We start from the raw sequence: 21,779 nt of genomic DNA, 5'->3' as shown, positions 1-21,779 counted from the left end.
ACTGCCTCCTATGCTCGTCTCGGCTTCCGTACTTCTGCTGAGTAGTTGATCAGGATGTTTGTTGATGTGAAGTAGGAATGTGTCGGTGATCAGGGTCGCTGGTGAGTGAGTAGAGAATGCGAGGAATAGGTCTTCTGTGTGAGTGGTATAGTATCAGTGCTCTCCATGCAGTGTGCAGTGCAGTCACTAGAAGGTAGTCTGGATAACTGAGCTTATTGGATACCGGAAGAGTTGCTGTAAGATCAGTGATACACGGCTCATACTACACACCTACACCAATAAGGTATTTCCACTGCTGCCATCACATTACTGCCAATTCAGTAACATTTCAGCACTTTACTGTGTTCTTATATTATCACAATTGTTCATAATCTAGTCCAGAGCTGTTGGGGAAGGGGAATTGCTAATAATTCTAACTTGCATGCAAATTGTATGCAGCTGGAACTTGGCCAATCGTATGCACCATATACTGATTTTGATTGCTCCAATTCCAAGCTAGACACAAGCAGGGCCGGATTTGTACACTTTACCACCCAAGGCCACTGTCAGTAGCTGTCCCCTTCAGTATAGATAGCCAAATGACACTTCCCCCTCCCTCCAGTATAGGTAGCCTGTTGACTCTTCCCTCCAGTAAAGGTAGCCAGATATATGTATCCTGATGACCCCCCTTACCTCTAGTATAAGAAGCCAGAGGACTCCCCCCTCCCCTTCCATAAAGATAGCCTGATGACCCCACTCCCTCGAGTATAGATAGCTAGGTGACCCTTCCCCTTGGTATAGCTTGCTGCCCACCTGCCCTTGATCCTATGGTGCCCTAGGCCATGGCCTATGTGGCCTTGGCTGAAATCCAGCCCTGGACACAAGTTGCATATAAGATGGAATTATTAGCATGCATTTCATTGACCATCTCTACCGTAGCCCATTATTACCTCTTCAGCCTCTTGAGGGCTGAAATTCTTTCAACTTTATAATATTTTGCAACTGGTTGCAATAATTTATACCTATAGCTTATACTTATAGAAAGTGCAACCTAACCATTGATTTCAATGTATTTGTATCAGAAAATGCAACCCAACCTAACCCTATTTGTACACAGAACCCTCCTCTAGTGGGCAACTAAAAACCCCCCTGGTGGGCAACTAATAACCCCCCTTCCCCGGAGGGAAGTAATAACCCACTTCCCCCTTGGGAAACTAATAATTGCCCCCCCCCCCCCCGGAGGGAACTAAACACCTGCAGTTGCAAATAATGAGAGCTGGGAAAATGTGAAAGAAGGCACGCATGCGCAGTTAGGCACTGTCCAGTCAAGTTGCAAAATATTACAGGTTGCAATATTTTTCATTGAACCAGCACTGTCTGAGTTTTCATGATCTTGTATCCTGAAGTAGTAGTGTCCTGAAGCACTGAGGTAACTGTAGTGGAACCAAGTATATGAATTCACTTCTGTATCCTGAAAGAGGAGCTTTTTCTAAAAGTACTGGTGCTGTTTCTTTAGGTCCGTACACACGCCTGACTGCAGGCAACGACGGGTCCGTCGTCCCCTCCCGCAGGGCTAGTTTTCAGCAGACAGTCCGGTGTGTGTACAGACTGTCGGCGGGAGGTGACGACAGGCGTACATTTAAATACGGCGCTGGTAGACTTGGGCGCAGGATCCAGCTGTTAAATGGCTGGTCCTGCTTCTGCACAAGTCCGGGGCGTTTTAATTACTATTCCCCCTCTAGGCCGACATGGATAGTGGGGGAATGAAATAATTCGGCTTCCAGCGATTGCTGGAGGCCGAATTATTGTGTTTTTTAAGCAACTTCGGTTCCGTCTTCTGACGGAGCCGACCTTCCTCACTGAGCGCCGCTATAGACTGATTCCCATTAGGGCCCTTTTCCACCAGCGCGTTTGCGCTGGCTGAATCGCAAAAACGCAAACCGCTAGCGATTTTACAATCGCTACGGTTTGCTTTTTAACATAGGAATCGCGGTAGGTAATTTCCACTACCGCGATTCGTTTTTTACTTGATCGCGCCGCGGAGCGACTTTTGCCGCGATTTTGCTATGCAGTGCATAGCATAGCAAAATCGCGGCCGCGAACGTCGGGGAATCGCCGCTAATTGCGATTCAGCAATCGCTAGCGTTCATCGTGAACGCTAGCGATTGCTAGTGGAAAAGGGCCCTTACAGTCTATGGCGGCGCTGGCTGCGCCCAAAGCTAGAACGCTGAAAAGCACTGCTCCACACGACGGACCCGTCGTTGCCTGCAATCAGGCTTGTGTACGGACCTTTTTTCTCTTTCTAAAGCTTGATTCATAATAGGGAGTGTATTCACTAAACTGACCCAGACAGTGTATGCATTGCTATTGGTCCAATTAATGGCAACATTATTATTATTTAGTATTTATATAGCGCTGACCTCTTTGGCAGAACTGCACCGAGTATATAGTATTGTACCTCGGAGGAGCTCACATTCTAATCCCTACCATAGTTATATGTGTATTTATTTATGTATGTATCTATCGTGTAGTGGATGAATTGTAGTCTAGGGACTATTTAGGGGGTTGCCAAGTATCTGTATTTTTGGGGATATGGGAGGAAACCAGAGTGCCCGGAGGAAACCCACACAGACATGGGGAGATCATACAAACGTCTTGCAGATAGTAGCGCTGCAAGGCGAGAGAGCTAACTACCATGCCACCATGCTGCCCACAGTGCTGTATAACATATTATGATTTCTAGTGCAGCAGCTGTTGAAACCGACCTTCAAAGGAGCACGGTGCACTAGTATATGCTCTAGTCCAGTGATCTGCAAACTTGGCTCTCCAACTGTTAAGGAACTACAAGTCCCACAATGCATTGCAGGAGTCTGACAGCCACAGTCATGATTCATAAAGGCAAATGCATTGTGGGACTTGTAGTTCTTTAACAGCTGGAGTGCCAAGTTCGCAGATCACTGCTTCTAGTCAGATAAACTATTGGACATGATGGAAATTATCTATCCAACCATCTATCTAATGCTGGGGATACACGGCTCGTTTTTGAGCCATTAAGATAATTTCCAACATGTCCAATCTCCCGCCCGATCGCTTCGCCGCTCGATTCCAGATAGCAGTGAATGGAAAAAGATAAGAAAAACGAGCGGAAGATAAGAGAATTGACTGTGGAATCGAGCGGAAAAACGATTGAGCGGGAAAAACGAGTCGCGTATGCCCAGCATAACACAAAATCATATGGTGTGTTCCTAGTATTAGGCAAAACTATACAAATACAACTATTGCGCCTGTGTAAATATATATAATTACAACTTCTACACAGAATAAAAGAGTTCAAATATTTACTTGCATTGATAAGTTTATGCGAAGCAGAGATACGGAGATACGGTAGCTAACCTATTTTACATGAACTACAAGTGTTCTGCCATATCAAATGCCTCAGGTATTATATATATATGTGTGTTTTCAGCCTCCTATGACTTGTATTCTGAAGACTTTTCTTTTCTTACCTAGAAAACTCACAACAAGGACACCAGCATGTAAGTTTGCTTACTTTTATGCCTTATTTTTCTACATTCAAGGTAATCCATATAATTTAAATTAAAATAGTATTTTTTTTTCTAAAGACTCACCCCTCCCCTCTCCATAAAGCAGAACCTTCTGCTTAGCAGAAAGCCCAAGCAGTTTGTATGAACACAAAGAATCATTTTGGACAATGTACACTCACACCAGTACTGTCACCTATCAGTATTGAGCGTGATCCTGTGTGCAGCACTGCCAGGAATGAGTGCTGTACAGATGCATACTGTTATGAGGGAAGGGCTACAACAGCAAGGGGTACGATGCATTAGCTTCCAGCAGACATGGTAAGAGGACAACAGTGTGCTTTTACCATGCTGGAAATATCAATTATATACAAAGATGTTCTTACAATATTTGTATTAAAGCCCCATACACACACTAGATTTCAGTTGGCTGAGGCAATCGATAACGACTTCCTCAGCTGGTAAGCTGGCACGTGAACATTGGTCCTCAACACAAGCGATGCGCCAGGCAGATCAACTTGCTCAAGCGACCAAAGATACCTTTCTTCTCTACATCTGTCTCTGCTCTTTTGCCTTAGGCACCATCTTGGATTTCTCAGGGTTCTGATTTTTACCCTTCCGACCGGAAAAGGTAACGGTCCATGCCTCGGAGTCTGGCCCCAGTAAGTCGAGTGCTATCTCTGCACTTCCCAGCTGCAAAATCGGGCACATTTGGTCGCTGCTTAGCGGGTGAACAGTGATCCGCGAGCGGAGCTCCTCACTGAGCTGTCTTCCTCACAGGCGCTGGAACCGGAAGTCTGTGCATATCATTTTTAATGTGGAGCTGAAATTTCACACACTAGGTAAAATTTGGCTCGAGTAGCTGTTAACGTCCGCCTCTTCAATAATGCAGTTTGTGTCCAGCATCCGCCCAACCTTCTTTCAGCCAGTGAGCAGCCTGGTGGATCGCTTTGGACGAACAACTGCCAAGAGCATTGTTCTGCCCACTCACCCTGGCCACCGCATGATGTCACTCTCATGCTGCTCCATCGGCCCATCACCCCCCCCCCCCCCTCACGTACAGCTGTACAGCCTCGGCCTTGCGTGTCACCTGAGGGATCGGGTCATGGCGAGCGACAGAAGTTGTACATGTAATATGTGTAATATGTTGGCGCTTTATAAATACAATAAATAATTATAATAATGTATGTACGAGGCTTAAGTTCAGGATCACGTTGTGAATAACACTTATTGACAAAGGCAGCAATCTATATGTCATACACATGCTATGGGGTTGTGGGCTAAGGAGGCTGGTCAAGACTATCACTGCCGAGAATCTAGCATGTGGACGGTGGTCCCGATGCATTGTTGAGAGATCCAGAGTGCTAGATCGTTGTGTCAAAGGTGTGTGTGTGTGTGTGTGTGTGTGTGTGTGTGTGTGTGTGTGTGTGTGTGTGTGTGTGTGTGTGTCCATAACTATAGAATGTATCACCAGGCAATAGGCTAAGAACACATCTGTACAACTCTCAGCCCCAAATTGTTACCTGAGGGATCGAGTCCCGGCGTGTGTGTATATGTATGTATATGCAACTTACGTGTGGAAAAAATGCAAATCCTCTCTGTATGTACTATATATACTTAACTAGACTGAAGGTGTTTTTAGCATTCCCAAATGATCAAAATATTTATCAAGCATTGATCAAAAATGTTGTTTGGTTTAATGATCCTGGGGGAGTGTATGGATGCCGCAGCAGTAGCAGTATGCAGTCTCTGACCACAACATTTTGTAGCAGTACACATCAGTGTCTCTGCTGAAATCTAATCTTGAAGGGTTAAGACTAGGCACCACTGTGGGGGAGGGTCTTGGGGTTTGGCATCAGAAGAGGGTGGGTTCTGTGTGAGAGTAGGCTATATTAGACACCCTTTTTTTTCCAGGTGACTTTTTTTTTTTTTTGCTTGTTAGAGTGCTGGGAATTCTAAGCAGTGTGTGATTGAGCTAGATTAAGTATCAGAAAAAATACTTTCAAAACTAGTGTTATTATACCGCTTAGGAGGTACTGAAGTTAAAGTTGAATTTAATTCAAGGAAGTTGTGAAATGCTGAAGGAGCTTGCTATTGTAGTTATTGTTCAATTTTGGGTTAAGTTCACCTTTATTTTAAGACTGATTGTGCATTTTTTTTTTCATGTTCCAATGTTTCATATACTTTCAGGGCTGACTATTGGAAATCTCAGCCTAAGAAATTCTGCAATTATTGCAAGTGTTGGATTGCAGACAATAAACCGGTATGTGTTGCTGGTGTCTTTAATATTACTTGGTAGCATTGTACACAATACATTATACAAGACCTTTTAATTGTGCAAATCACACACCTGAAACGAGCATGCAGAAAATCTTTATTTTTTTTTTTTTTTTTTTGAGAAACATCGGACCTGCATGCTTGTTTCAGTTCTATGGCTAAAAGTATTAGAGGCAGAGGATCAGCAGGATAACCAGGCAACGGGTATTGTTTAAAGTAAAATAAATATGTCTGCCTCCATATCCCTCTCACTTCGTGTTCCCTTTAATTTTTCCTGCATTTTCTGCATGCTTGTTTCAGGTGTGTGATTCAAACACTACTGAAGCATAAAAGATCGGCAGGATTGGCAGGCAATTGGTGTTGTTTAAAAGGAATAAATATGGCGGCTTCCACTTTATCAAAGTATTCTGTATGTTATTTACTTTTTCATTACCACTGAATTTCTTTCCATTTTTAGAGTATTGAGTTTCATGAAAGGGGAAAAAACCACAAAGAAAATGTCATCAAGAAAATCAGTGAGGTAAAGTGCTTAAGGCGTGATATTGTATTTATTCTTCTGTCTTTATAATGTGAGTTGTTCAGTGATTTCTGTTAAGATATGTATTTTTAAGATTCCCAGTTATTTTTTTGCCTGGATGTAGACAGATCTGGATTTATTAAAAGTGTACTTGCTGAGGATTTGTGCAGGTGACCACTATCACACAAGCACCATTTCACTAGCTTTTCAGTAACCCTTTTTATAGATGTATATAACCCAGGTAAGAGCTGCAATCTCGGTTTCCCCCCCTGATAACGATGCAAACTTTTCAAGAGTCTTCCAGCCACCTATGGTCATTGTTGTGACACTTCTGGAGAAAAAAATGGTGAGAAGATTTACAAATTGCTGTCATATCTATGTGTACAATGGCTAGTCACATTTCCTCCCTGTTTTCTTAATACACATGTAATACACTGTTTTCAGTAACTGATGAGTTTGAAAATACCAGTAATGTTAAAGTTGTGATATACCTTCTACTTGAATTGCAGCTTGGTGAATTTTTCTGCAGTTATGTGGCTTTCTTGCTGTTCTATTCCAGATCAAACAGAAGAGTATGGCAAAGGCCAAGGAAGAAGCAAAGATGTCAAAGGAATTTGCCGCAATGGAAGAAGCTGCACTAAAGGCCTATGAAGAAGATCTGAAGAGGCTTGAAGGCACACAACCAGGTACCACTGATATACACTCATCACCAGTGAAATTGCAATGCTATGAACAAATTCATGTATCTATATGCAAATCCCAGTACCGGTAGAAGAGAGTATCGTGTGCAAATGATCAGGATTTCTTATGAATTGGGTCACATGACATCCAGTTTCAGGTGAGACAGTGTCCTGGAGCTGCATGACCCGATGCCACACAACACGTGGCATGAGTACCATCCAGCCATGTGTGACACGATAGGAAGCGTTTCAATGAACACACCAAAGAGGAAGTGAATCAAACAGGGGCACGACAGCACACAGACCAGCAGATTCACCAAAAGGCTTATTGAGACCATTTACAACAGCAAGTGACATCCGAAACAGCCCGTCACTATATTTTAACAGCTAGTAATATATTCTAATAGTCCATTTGCCCGTAGCTGTGTAGATCAGTTGTCTAGGTTACAGGCTGTAGATTCACATGAATCATCCATTCACCTAAGATTAGGCTAGTTCACTGTGAATCCAGTTAGGTGAAAAAATGGTAATATTTGAATGAGTGCTATTTGACTATCTTAACCACTTCAGGACCATCGGCTAACACACCCCTAATGACCAGGCCATTTTTCACAGCACAGGGCTGTGCAGCTTTGTCAGCATGCTGCACAGCCCTAGAACGAAGCGCACAAATTAATCATATCTCCTTTTATGACATTCTTTTGGAGGTGTCTGATCGCTCCTGCGATCCTTTGAGGTTTTTTGCAGACTATCAGTGCCTGATTTTTCCCTCCCTCCCTCTCCTTCTCACCCCCCTCGCCTCGTCCTGATTTGATTAGGACAGCGATCCGTCCTCTTCTCCGCCTCTCATAGGCATCAGCCTATGAGAGGGCTTCAATTCTCTGCCGCTCTGAGGGACAGCCGAGTGTCCCTTGTACAGCGCTGCACTAGATAGCAGCACTGTACAGGTGTAAACAAAGGGGATTTCTTTCCCCTTTCATTTAGTAATGGCCTTCTAGCCGCCATCGCAGCTAGCAGAATCGGCAGAGAACGATCGCACATGCATGCGCGCGTTCCCTGCTAAACTGCAGCTCCAGGACTTGATGCCAATCGGTGTTAAGCGGTCCTGGGGCTGCTGCTGCGTTCACGCCCGTTGGCGTGACGCGGTCGTTAGGTAGTTAAAGTGTGTGTGTGTGTGTGTGTGTGTGTGTATATATATATATATATATATATATATATATAAATGTGTGTGTATGTATGTACATGTGCATGTGTGTGTATGTATATATATGTGTGTATGTATATATATGTATGTATATATGTATGTATATATATATATATATATATATATGTATATATATATATATATATATATATATATATATATATATATATATATATATATATATATATATATATATATATATATATATATTATAGTGTGTGTGTATACAGTGGGTTGCAAAAGTATTCAGCCCCCTTGAAGTTTTCCACATTTTGTCATATTACTGCCACAAACATGAATCAATTTTATTGGAATTCCACATGAAAGATCAACACAAAGTGGTGTACACATGAGAAGTGGACCGAAAATCATACATGATTCCAAACATTTTTTACAAATAAATAACTGCAAAGTGGTGTGTGCATAATTATTCGGCCCCTTTGATCTGAGTGCAGTCAGTTGCCTATAGACATTGCCTGATGAGTGCTAATGACTAAATAGAGTGCACCTGTGTGTAATCTAATGTCAGTATAAATACAGCTGCTCTGTGAGGGCCTCAGAGGTTGTCTAAGAGAATATTGGGAGCAACAACACCGTGAAGTTCAAAGAACACACAAGACAGGTCAGGGATCAAGTTATTGAGAAATTTAAAGCAGGCTTAGGCTATAAAAAGATTTCCAAAGCCTTGAACATCCCACGGAGCACTGTTCAAGCTATCATTCAGAAATGGAAGGAGTATGGCACAACTGTAAACCTACCAAGACAAGGCCATCCACCTAAACTTACAGGCCGAACAAGGAGAGCGCTGATCAGAAATGCAGTCAAGAGGCCCATGGTGACTCTGGATGAGCTGCAGAGATCTACAGCTCAGGTGGGAGACTCTGTCCATAGGACAACTATTAGTCATGCACTGTACAAATTTGGCCTTTATGGAAGAGTGGCAAGAAGAAAGGCATTGTTAACAGAAAGCATAAGAAGTCCCGTTTGCAGTTTGCCACAAGCCATGTGGGGGACACAGCAACCATGTGGAAGAAGGTGCTCTGGTCAGATGAGACCAAAATTGAACTTTTTGGCCAAAATGCAAAACGCTATGTGTGATGGTAAAATAACACTGCACATTACTCTGAACACACCACCCCCACTGTCAAATATGGTGGTGGCAGGATCATGCTCAGGGGGTGCATCTCTTCAGCAGGGACAGGGAAGATGGTCAGTTGATGGGAAGATGGATGGAGCCAAATACAGGGCAAACCTGGAAGAAAACCTCTTGGAGACTGCAAAAGACTTGAGACTGGGGCGGAGGTTCACCTTCCAGCAGGACAATGACCCTAAACATAAAGCCAGGGCAACAATGGAATGGTTTAAAACGAAACATATCTATGTGTTAGAATGGCCCAGTCAAAGTCCAGATCTAAATCCAATCGAGAATCTGTGGCAAGATCTGAAAACTGCTGTTCACAAACGCCGTCCATCTAATCTGACTGAGCTGGAGCTGTTTTGCAAAGAAGAATGGGCAAGGATTTCAGTCTCTAGATGTGCAAAGCTGGTAGAGACATACCCTAAAAGACTGGCAGCTGTAATTGCAGCAAAAGGTGGTTCTACAAAGTATTGACTCAGGGGGCCGAATAATTACGCACACCCCACTTTGCAGTTATTTATTTGTAAAAAATGTTTGGAATAATGTATATATATATAGATAGATATATAGAGATATAGATATATATATATATATATATATATATATAGATAGATAGATAGATAGATAGATAGATAGATAGATAGATAGATAGATAGATAGATAGATAGATATAGATATATAGATATATTATATCTATCTATCTAAATTGGATTTGTGTAGACAGGAAGTAACTGAGTCTAAGCCACGTCCTCTTCATGTAGAGGGGGAGAGTTACAGCCTGCTCTCAGTCTACACCCATAATGAAGTGTAGGAGGCAAAGTGATCTTGTAATAATCCAGCTCCTCACCTCAGCAAGGAGAGATAATGTCAGAAGAGTAGAGCCTCTATTGAGTGAAATAACATTTGGTTGGTAGCATGGACTGCACATTGTGCAGTAGCATTACCAGAGGGGTAGCACAGTATATTACACCAGCTGGGTCACTGTTGGAGCTCTGTTGCCTGTGTAATTTACTTCTAAGCAGAACTAAGAGGTCCCCCACCCAAAAAAAAAATATATAACTGTGAAATGATACTATGCATAACACACGCTTTTTTATTTTAGCTCCTGTAGCCCCAGTAGGTCCAACAATTGAAGAGAGAAGAGCCCGTGATGAGCAGAAGAGGAAGGAAATACAAGCCCTTGAAGAGCACCATGCTAAGAAACAGTGGACAAAATCATTTTCCCCAGAAGGATATCCGTACTACTACAATTTACTGACTGGAGGTACTGAATGATTATGCTGTATGGGCTTATCAGTTTCTAATTGAATAGGCTTTTCTTTAACGCTATCTTTTGTATGCTAGAATCCAAGTGGGAGGAGCCAGAGGAATTCCAGGACAATACAGACAAGTCTGAAGAGGTAAGTGGTGGGTTCCCCCCGGAGAGAAGCTACTTATTGTTTACACTGCTGAAGGTGTAAAAATAACTTCCCTTTTAAAGTGGAACTGTCAGGCATAAAATAAAAAAATCAATTCTTTTTTATCTGGTAAATCAGTAATAAGGATGCTAACCAGGCAATCCAAAAGTTAAAATTACTATTACTTTTCTTGTTGATAAATGATCATTCCCCAGTTTACCTGACCCTTAAAGGGAACCAGAGACGAACAGTATTGAAAAAATGAAAAAGCTTTTATACATACCTGGGGCTTCCTCCAGCCCCATAAGCCTGGATCGCTCCCACGCCGCCATCCTCCGCTGCCTCTATCGCCGCTACCGGGTCCCGTCACTTCCAGTGGACGTGGCCAATTGTACGCAAGAATAGGGTCTCCCTCCATATCCTTACGCATGCGCCTGCGTAGTATGGAGGCGCATGCATAAGGATATGGAGGGAGTCCCTGCTCTTGCGTACAATTGGTCGCGTCCGCCGGAAGTGACACACTGCGCTTGCATCGACTGGCCGAAAGCACGGGATCCGGTAGCGGCGGATGGAGGCAGTGGAGGACAGCGGTGTGAGAGTGATCCAGGCTTATGGAGCTGAAGGAAGCCCCAGGTATGTATAAAAGTTTTTTTCCAACATTTCTGGTTCTCTTTAATTGTTACTCAGAAAATCTGGTACACAAAAAGGATGTTGCAGGGCATGCTGGGTTGTCCTTTTTTGCTTCTCTACTTCCCCTCAGACTTAATTAATGCAGCCTGATTGGCTGAAGCCTTTTTCCCTTCTGTTTTCCCTTCCCTTTGTTCCTCTCTGGCCAATATATATCATGCTGAGACAATGCACTTTCTATAGTTATAGTGGAGGTCGGGCAATGCATGCACAATCAGACAGAGCAAGGGAGGAAATTACATCAGGATTGGCTTCAAAATAGCCACACTTTAAAATGGGAAATGCTAAGAAGGATATATATATATATTTTTTTTTTTTTTTCTGTAGAAAAATCACTAAAATCAAAACGTGGACAGTGCAATACATATGTTATGTAAGTAGAGCAAGTATTTATCTACTTATATATGTGTTTGTTTTTTCCTGAGATAGCATGGCTGACAGCTCCTCTTTAAAGTATATTTTTATTTACTCTCTCATATTCTCCTAGTGGTTCTGGATCACCATGAGCTGTCTAGGTATTCCCTAGTACTGGTCCAAGCCCTATCTCATAGAGCCTTATCATGCCATGCAGTGAAGAGGACCAGAAAGCCTAAAACAGCTGTCTGCATGTTGGGTTGATGTGGCTCTGTAAAATGCATACGCTATAGGTTCAGTGTACACCAGCGGTTCTGGATGTGTGCCTGGCTTCAGGAACAGAGAGAGAGGAATTGCATATTAGGGATTGGTGCATCATGGGAAACCACACTTGCTCATTTAAAGCTGAATGGTGATACATTCCTACCTTCCTCACCTTCCTTGTGCTGCTTTCAAACTTTTTTCTAGCTACCCTGATGTCTGAGGCCCCCAGGCACTTTGGCAGGCTGTTCTGTGGGCACCTGTGTGAGCCTGTCCCCCTTTGAAGTGTACTATAGAAATAGATCAGCAGGACAAACATACAACTGTCTTTGTTTAAAGCAAACCTGAACTGAAAAATAAAAGTCAAAATAAACATGCACACATCATACTTGCCTCCCATGTACTCTTCTTATGAATCTTTTTCTCCTCTCCTGCGTCCTGTATGTCCACTGTGATCAATGGTATTCTCTGTCCTCCATTTTGAAAATTGCCATTACCATAACAGCTTCCTGGTCAGCACATTGCTAAACTGTAAACTGCACATTGCTCAACTCACTTGAGCCATAAAGAAACCTGGACATTACCTTGCTTATCAGTTGTCCTTTCAGTTATAATTGCCAGTAAGTGATGTATAACTGACAGCAACTGAAATATTTCAGTTCTGACAAAATCTTGTCAGAACTGGAAGGAATCATTATAAGAAGAAAAGGGTGAGCTTCTGAGAGGAATCAACGGCGAGATATGTATGTAATATTCATTTGCAGGTGCATCGTGTATTCATTTGAAATAATTTTACTCAGTACAGGTTCACTTTAAAAGGAAATATAGTGGCCTCTAAATCTTTCTTACTACAAAGTTAAAGCACCCCTTCAGTGTAAATACAAAATGAAGGGGTACGCTAATACTGTACAGTTATGATACCCCAGTACTTTGTGTTACATACTAATGAGCAAAAAATGGTTGCGGCTTTCTCTCTCTATCCAGAATTGGAGATGGAGAAAAGGCTGAGGGATTTTTCTGCTACATGGCTGAGCTACACGCCAGAGCTCAGCTCAAGCAGGGCTTTTATTAGTAACACAATGTCCCGGAGCATTATGACTACATTATAGGCGTACGCCATATTTTTATTTACACCAGAGGTACACCCCCTTCCCCGATATGCTTTTTTTCTATTCATTTAGGAGGTTGGGGTGGATAAATTTGCAAACTGTGTGAGGCCATTCATACACTTTGGCTGTTTTTACACTTTAACACCCTAGTTTCGCCATCTATTATGCATTTTTTTAGCAGTGTAAAACGTTTTCTACATTGCACAGCTGTACTTTTTTCAGTAAATCTGTTTAAAATACCTGGTGGTTGCTACACACAGCCATGCAGTAGCACACAAACTGGGTGCGTGGAATGTCCTGGGTATGAACCCTTGAACTCTCACTAGGATTAACGGGGGCTACACCGGCAGCACGGAGGCTAGGCCGGGCACAAACAGATGCCATATCATAACGGAGCCGATGGGTCTTCTCCCTTTGACGCTGCAGGATTGTACTTAATCGGAGCGAAGGGTCTACACAATTCTGTGAAATCCTCGAAAGGAGGCAATAGTAACCGACAAGTTCCTTGTTAAAGCCACACACACAAGTTTGGGTGAGCCAACACATGATGTATCTAGCCATCAGTTCCTCTCAGATGCTCACCATTTTCTTTTAACAATTCCTTGTAGTTATGACTAGATTTAGTCAGAACTGAAAGCCTTAGGGCCCTTTTCCACTATAGCAGTTGCTGGTACTTATAACTGAAAGGGAAACTGATGTGCAGGGTAATGTCCATGTTTTCCAAGTGGGCGATCTTACTGGTTAATGGAGTGCTGAGCCAGAAGTTGTTACAGGGTGATTGCCATTTTAAAAAGGAGTACAGAGAATTCCATTGAACACAGTGAAGTAACCGAACCACGGGAGAGTAGAGGTTTATAAGTAGAATTTCTGGGAGGCAATATGATGTGTGTGTTTATTTTGATATATATTTTTTTCTGATCAGGTTTGCTTTAAAGAGACAGGAGTTTAATTTCAGAGAAGAGAAAATAATCACAAAATATCTTGCCAAAGAAATGCAAATGCCATGCCTAGAAATATCTGAGCAGTGGTAGCATAAACCAGTCACAACATTCACAACATAAACACCAGACAGATAAAGTTAGATTAGTTATGTAAATGCAGTAGAACTTTTCATATGAAGATCTGTGTTGTATCTGCTCCAGGTCCCTTTGTCTAATATTCCATTTTCTTTAACGATCAGAAACTATAATGTATGAAAATTATACTACGGAGATATCAGAAAAACGGTAAATACTTGTTCTTAATATGTGCTATTTGTAACTATTATATGTTGTTTCTTAGCCAGCAGGAAAATCTTTGTGGGTGGAAGGTGTCTCTGAGGAGGGCTACACCTATTACTACAATAGTGAAACAGGAGGTAAGGCCTGCTTTATCTATCTAATCATATCCATTACTGGTAAAGCAGTTATTAACAGGAATTTTCTTCACAAAGAATCAAGGTGGGAGAAGCCAGAAGACTTTGTTTCTAGTCTGCCACCTAGTGATGATAAGAAAGAATCCCCAGACTCAGAAAGTGAATCTGATAAAGAAGATGCGGAGAAAGAGTTGCCCGCTGAGGCAGAGTCTGATGAGTCTGAATCAGAGAGCGCAACAACAGTACCTAAAGCGTCAAAACGGCCTAAAATCCACTTCCGGGTAAAATTATTACAACACAGTTGTCTTATGAGGAAATGACGGTGATTGTTAGATTCTGAGTTCCTGCCTCACAGATCTGTTTAGCCAACCTTACACGATCTCATGGGCATTAGAGCAGGTAAACAATCAGCTGACAGATACCCATCTTTTACTTGGTTAGCGCCGTGCATCACCTAATATTTCAGCCGTTCTGATGGAATGACTATCTGACTGCTGCCACCACTAGCTTGGTGCTTCTCAATGTAGTGTGGTGCTACAGGAAAAGCTGCTCAAAGTTAGAATTCTGATACTTGCTTTAATGGGAGTGATGGAGCGCAATATGAAGGAGCTTCTGTTTATTTACTGGTTGGATAGTACCTGAATTATAGGCTTTCGGATCATTGGGAGGTAATGAGGGCTACAATGTATGCTTTCCAAACTAATTCCATCATCCTCAAAGGAAGGTTACTATTGGCCCTTTTGCTCATGATTCATCATTTAGCAAATCTCCTCTTTAAAGTAAGGAGTTTTGAATCAGGATGATACCATTTATTGGCTAACTTAGAGATTATTAAACAATGCGGTTTCGGCTTATAATAAGCCTTCGTCAGACTTTGTTCCTGACAAAATGTGAAAAACACAGCTTATATATACTGACATAGGGCCAGTGCACACCAAAAACCTTAGCAGATCCGCAAAATGCTACAGGTTTTTGAAGCAGATTTCAGAGCGTTTCTAGGCATGTTTAGAGAGGTTTTCTAAACATGCCTAGCATTTTTTGGAGCGTTTTGTGTAGCAGATTTCATATATTGTTACACTAAAGTTTTTACCGAACAGCTACTGTAACAAAAACGCCTGGGAAACTTCTCTGATCAAATGTTTTTCAGAGCGGTTTTCCACTTTCCTATACTTTGACATTGAGGCATAAAAGCCTCAGAAATCTAAAAAAAATGCTGCAGCCCCCGAGTTTGTGTTTGTGGAAAAAACGAACCGCTCTGGTGTGCACCATCCCATTGAAATACATTACCCAAGCAGTTTTCAAATCGCTAGCGTTTTTAAAAAAAACGCTCTGGTGTGCACCAGCCCTTACAGAGGAGAAACATTCCTTAGCAATCATAAATACATGTAATTAGATGCCTTAAGGCCCCATTCACACTTGAGCGTTTTGCCTGCGATTTTGGCCAATCGCTACTGCTTTTGAAAGAGCTAGTGTAATTAAACCCTATAGGCCCATTCTCACTTGGGCGATTTGTGCTAATTGTCGCAAATCGGCCAAAATCCTGCACCATTTTCAGGCGATTTCCCGGCGATCGCGTTTCAGTGCTATAGAAGCTCTAAATGCGATCGCGGAAAAATCGCCGCAGTGTTCAGTGATTTTTTTTTTTTCAGCTGAAAAATCACTCAATCACTTCAAGTGTGAATGGGGCCTCACTGTTACTTCAGGAGGCTTTCCCAGGCATCCTGACTAAATTAATAAGATCAACAGTTTCCTCAACATAACATAAAGCAGACCCTGGTGATGGGGAGATATCCTAAATTCCGAGTTCAAATTGTAACTGGGCTGACTACATTCACCATTAGTTCTTAGCTAAAGAGAATCGTGGCATTTAAAAACTTCTTCCCAGAACATGAAAGAAAATAAAATGTTATTTTACGCACATAATCCTGTTTGAATGCAGCTTATTACATACACCCCCTTATTTATTTTCTCATAGGTTTACTTAAATACAAATATGTTGTTTACAGGTATAACTAGTACAATATCAGCCAATAACTACATCCGGTTTTTCTTTTAGAGTAAAAAGGATGAAAAGGAAGAAAATGATGAAGAAAAATCTGATACTAAAGAAGACACTGAAAAAAAACAGGACACTGAAAAAAAGGATCCTTCCCCAGTGCCTTCCAAACCGAGGCAAAGAACCACAACTCCATACAGTGCATGGGAAGAAATAAAACCAGAAAAAGATCCATAGTAAGTGGCAATAAACCACCAAGTCTGGATTTAGTCTGGCACCACTAAGCTTTTCATTAGCAGCTGTTTGCTTTTTGTATGCATTTACTTCCTAGAGTTTTAGTTTGAGGTCTGAAAGCTAGGCATACATTAGATGTTTTTAATAGTATTGGATTCAATAAAAACATTGAATCTATTTAGGACCCTCTTGAATTGATTTTTGATCGAATATTTTATGAAGAGCTGATTTGATAGCAAGAGGTGTAAGGTGGTAAAACTATTGATATTTCCTGAGCAGTATTTTTGAGCAGGGAATTATCATTGTTTTCCAAGTTGGGCATAGACTACTGGTGATTTCTTGGTCACGTATGACTTGAGTATGGCCTGGCCAATATAAATGGAAGGTGGCATTATAAATGTATTTGTAAATCCGATCCTATTTTCCAGGGCTGTGGAGTCGGAGTCGGGGCAAATTTGGGTGCCTGGAGTTGGAGTCGGGAAAAAAATGCTCCGACTCCTAATGAATTTAAAGTGTAATTAAAATAGAAAATATGATAAAATGTTCTATTTCTCAGATAATAGTCATCATAAATAATTTATACATACAGTAATAGCTGTGTTCAGTCCACAAAAATGAAATAAACCAATCAAAATTAATTACTTGTGCTGCTTCAATAAAGCAGTCCCCGTATTTTTAAAGTCAGATATACATATCTGATTGTAACTGTATATATGATGTGTACACAGGAATCTCTTATATATACTAAATAACGTCTATGCTGTAAGAATAAAGCCTGATGTGTAGCCGTGTCACTAATAGAGATGGTCAATGAGATGGAAATAATTCTGCGTTGATTCTGATTTATGCAAATGTACATTTGCTCATGAAATCAAATAATTTGATATGTTGTTAAAATTTGGTTTGGTGACTACGAATTAAATGGTACCTGAGAAGTTGGAAAGAAAAGTTTTTTTTTTATACATACCTGGGGCTTCTTTCAGCCCCCTTCAGGCTAATCAGTCCCTCGCTGTCCACCTCCACCACCTGGATCTTCTGCTATGAGTCCTGGTAATTCAGCCAGTCAGTGCAGTCCGGCTGCATGCCGCTTCCACAGCCAGGAGTGTTCTGCACCTGCGCAATAGTGCTGTGCAGGTGTAGTACGCTCCCGGCGGCGGAGTGTGTGCATGCGCACTACGCCAGACTGGCTCAAGTACCTGGACTCATAGCAGAAGATCCAGGTGGCGGAGGAGGACAGCGAGGGACTGATTAGCCTGAAGGGGGCTGGAGAAAGCCCCATGTATGTATAAAATTTGCATTTTATCTGTTTCCGGTTTACTTTGTTACACAGTAGTACTATACTCTACATGTGCACTCCCCACAGAGCTGCAGGGAATCCACTGAGAATGTTGTGCACATTGAACACAGAGGTGTTGTCTATCACCCATAAACCTGGTTCAGATTGTGCATGAAGAATGTGTAATAGAGGAAGAATCTCCTTATTCCCCTGCAGAGTACCTGCACATCATTCTTACATGTACCCACAGTTACATGGCCTAGGGCCTGATAGATGTTCTTTGTTCCGGCCTGTACCTTGTACAAGTACTCTTACCAAGGACTAGTTTTAGTCTATGAGTAAAGGGAATAAATATGGCAGTCTCCATATCCTTCTCACTTCAGTTGTCTTTTAAAATTCCTAAGCATTGGCAGTTAAGAGACGAATTTCATGTTACATACTTTCAATCAACAAGATTGTAATATGCAAATTAGAGGAGTCTGAGTCGGTGGAATCTTAAACTGAGGAGTCAGAGTCGGTGGATTTTTGTGCCGACTCCACAGCCCTGCTATTTTCACTGTGTTTGTACAATTTTAAATGTTCATGTCTTTAACCACAAATACCATTGCACTGTGCAATACAACACCACATAGTATCGGAACTAGTATATTAAGATCAATTGGGGATTATTTATTTACACTTGAAACAGCAATACTATATGGTTCTATTTTCACTGTGTATATACAATCTTAAAGAGTACCTTAAGTGTAATTTCTCATACAAATAAAGGCAATAAATCCTCCCCATTTAGAACAATGACGTAGGTTAGGCAAATGAACGGAAATATAAATCACCCGTCCACCGGGAAATTGGCGTCACAAATCTGTAGCCTCTCTATTGAAGTTCAGAGCTTTGTGGCCACCCCCACTGTGTTGCCATGGCCCACCCCACCTATATATAGTGCCTATAGGGTATGCTCAGCTTTACAGAGATACCCTTGTAGTTTTTCAGGAACTGACTAAAGTTTTGCATGCCGGCTGCAATGTGTACTTGGTCTACATGCAGTTACTGAAATTTCACATGCTTTCTCTTTGATGCTTGCACAGTATTACCAGTTAATGAACATACATACATACATACATAGATAATGATTTATTGAGCTTTTTCCACAGCTTGGGAAAACATAAGTGATATCATCCTGCAAGCCGGAGTATATTAAACATTGCCTATTAGGTAGGAAGAGATAAAACAACCCCACTTGGGTCACATCACACAGACCTTTTAGTGTGCATTGCTGTAAGATTAGAAAATTGGCATTTGTACAATTTGCACTCATCTGATGTGAGACATGTTCTAGTGCCCAGGCCAGGCCTGCATTGCCACTTATGTTCTCCAGTAATCTTTAGCTCCGGAAAGTGTTAGTAAAAAGGTCCAATGTGTCATGCACTCTGTTTCTTGTAGCACACAGGATAGACATTTGCATTAGTTCACATACAAGAAACCACTTGGGTGATTACGTATCTGTGAGCTCTGCTGACATACATTGTCTTCCTGCAGTGAGAATGTGGATTTGGAGCTCCCCAATGTTGAGTATGACGATCCACCAGTCCCGTCGGCAAATCTCCCAGAAGAGCCAAAGGTGAAGTTTAAGGAAAAGACCATCACCTCCCTTGGGGACGCAGTACAAGGGGTTTCTGTATTTAAGAAGAGGAAACTTGAAAATGTGAAATCCCGCAACATACGCCAGAGACTGAATGATTATTGAAGGACTTCCATTTTTAGATTGAATGAGTGTATGTGTGAGCTTGATGTGAATAAATGCTTTTCTATAGCTTTTTTTTTATCACCTATACATTTCTGCTACCAAAGCAACATAATGCATGACTTTGAACATCTGGCTTTACTGGCCTTGTGCCACTATTCAGCTCCATCAGAAATCATGTCCTGGTGTCATTTCCACTGCTATGACCCTTGCAGAAACTATAAGTCAATACTGTGGATGTTTTCATATTGTTGTGGAAGATCGTGTAATGCACTGCTGGAAAAAGCTCTACCAAGGCTGACTAAGGAACAAAACTGTCTTAGCGCCCATCAACAAAATGAATGTTTTGTCTTCTCTACATTCAGAGATTAACACTTTTCCTAGGAGAAATTCTGCTGGAAAAAAAAAAAATCAATGGAGAGGCAGGTGACTTGATTTGTGTGTCCATTTAGCTAGTCACAGTCATATGACCATATCTTGCTACTTGTTTCTTGTGCATGGCTTATACACACAGGAGATTATTTACTACCGATCAATGAATTCCATTGATCGGAAGTAAATGCGGGAATCTATATCCATAGGAATTTGTAGAGATCAAAAGATGACTCAAAGATGAAAGCCATCATACACCTTTTTACAGTGTGACTAATTAATTAGGAGGACAATCATATTGAACTGTAGCCCGGAAGGATGCCCACAGAAAGCCAGTCAGAGAAGAACAAGCCATTCATACTTATCCATTAAGGGCCTATTTCCACTAACACGCATTGAAAATCGGATCCGGAAACACGCATGCATGCATTTTTATGCGCCTTTCTCATGCGAAAATTCACATTGCGATTTGAAAACTACCTAGCAACATCGCATGTGAAGCAGGAAGATTGGCAAGAGGAAATGACGCTGTGCATGCTGGTTAAATACACATTTAAAAATGCAAATTTCCGAGTTTTATAACGAGAATATATGCCGCTCCATTGACATTATATTAGCCACAATTGGCATCCAGATCACGTCTAGATTGCCACGGATGCGAAAAAATGCAGCATAGCATCCAGATTTTCCCTGCATCATGTCCAAAACTTTGTGTTGAATGGAAACTCGCATCCAGAACAAAAATTTGCATCCAGAATCCGTGTGTAGTGGAAATAGGCCCTAATTCTCTTTCAGTGGTGCTCCTTTTAGGGCTATCGTCATACAGTGTTAGAACTCTGATATGATAATGAATTGTCACTGATTGTAGGGAATCCACTACATGCCACAGATGGGTAAGAAATAAGATCTCTTGAATGTATTCAGATGCACACTGTTTATTATGGTTGCACTATCTTAGCTTATGTTATCACCAGCTTGTCATTTCTTGCCCTTCTTTACAGATGCAGGATCTTTTTGTTGTGGTTTAACACCGTGTTTCTTTCCTTGAGTTCCACCTCCTTTTGGTGCAGCTCCTGGTTTTGGAGTTATGCCACCTTTTGATGCAGGGCCTTGTTTGTTTCTTGTCACTGCAGAATATAGTAATAGCCAGATATTATTTTTTTCTTTTCTGCACTAGTTATGGTATATATGTTTACTGTACCCACACTCCTACAAATGCAATAACTCTGCCTCGGCAGCTGAATTTTGACCATCCCAGTCACCAATACAGTCATGAGCTAAGCAAGGCACACCACACCACCACACCCAGCCCACCAATGCAGAGCCAAATTCAGTGCCTCCATTCTTCCTCACTCCCTATGCAGAATTATAACCAGAGCATAAATGCAGGTTACCCACCGACTCTCAGCCGCGCATCCAGCATCCCATCTCCATGACTACAGCAGTGTCATGTGACCCACCACCAGTGCTGTGGCCATAGAGAGGACTCTGGTTTTGCAGCTGCAGGGAGAGTGGCGCTGAGAGCCGGTGAGTAACCTGATTTATGCTCTGCTTGTGACTCTGCTGGGCACACCTGGCTAAATATACTGGGGATGAGGGCTACTTAATACTGGGAGGCACATTGGCTACCTATACGGGGGGTACTTAATACTGGGGGCACT

General features: G+C 41.8%; 1 protein-coding gene across 2 annotated transcripts; it reads left to right on the top strand.

The window, feature by feature from the left end:
- Positions 1-8: 8 nt before the first annotated feature.
- WBP4 (WW domain binding protein 4) lies at positions 9-19,815 on the top strand. 2 transcript variants are annotated; one of them, XM_068267813.1, is made up of 11 exons: positions 9-101; positions 3,490-3,515; positions 5,712-5,784; positions 6,256-6,318; positions 6,875-7,001; positions 10,440-10,601; positions 10,682-10,737; positions 14,427-14,502; positions 14,578-14,780; positions 16,556-16,731; positions 19,542-19,815. In XM_068267813.1, coding segments are annotated over exons 2-11 (1,146 nt in total). In that variant the 5' UTR covers positions 9-101; positions 3,490-3,513; the 3' UTR covers positions 19,750-19,815. The 2 variants fall into 2 exon arrangements, with proteins under 2 accessions (XP_068123914.1, XP_068123913.1); XM_068267812.1 differs by having other exon boundaries at positions 11-283.
- Positions 19,816-21,779: the final 1,964 nt, after the last annotated feature.

Source organism: Hyperolius riggenbachi, chromosome 2 (assembly GCF_040937935.1).
Source record: "Hyperolius riggenbachi isolate aHypRig1 chromosome 2, aHypRig1.pri, whole genome shotgun sequence".
Lineage (NCBI taxonomy): Eukaryota > Metazoa > Chordata > Amphibia > Anura > Hyperoliidae > Hyperolius > Hyperolius riggenbachi.
This window is presented reverse-complemented; position numbering and strand designations above follow the sequence as displayed.

Coding starts and splice junctions, on each gene's coding strand:
- WBP4 (XM_068267813.1), top strand. Junction 7,002..10,439: donor GCTTGAAGGCACACAACCAG/GTACCACTGATA, acceptor TTTTTATTTTAG/CTCCTGTAGCCCCAGTAGGT. Junction 10,602..10,681: donor CTACAATTTACTGACTGGAG/GTACTGAATGAT, acceptor TTTGTATGCTAG/AATCCAAGTGGGAGGAGCCA.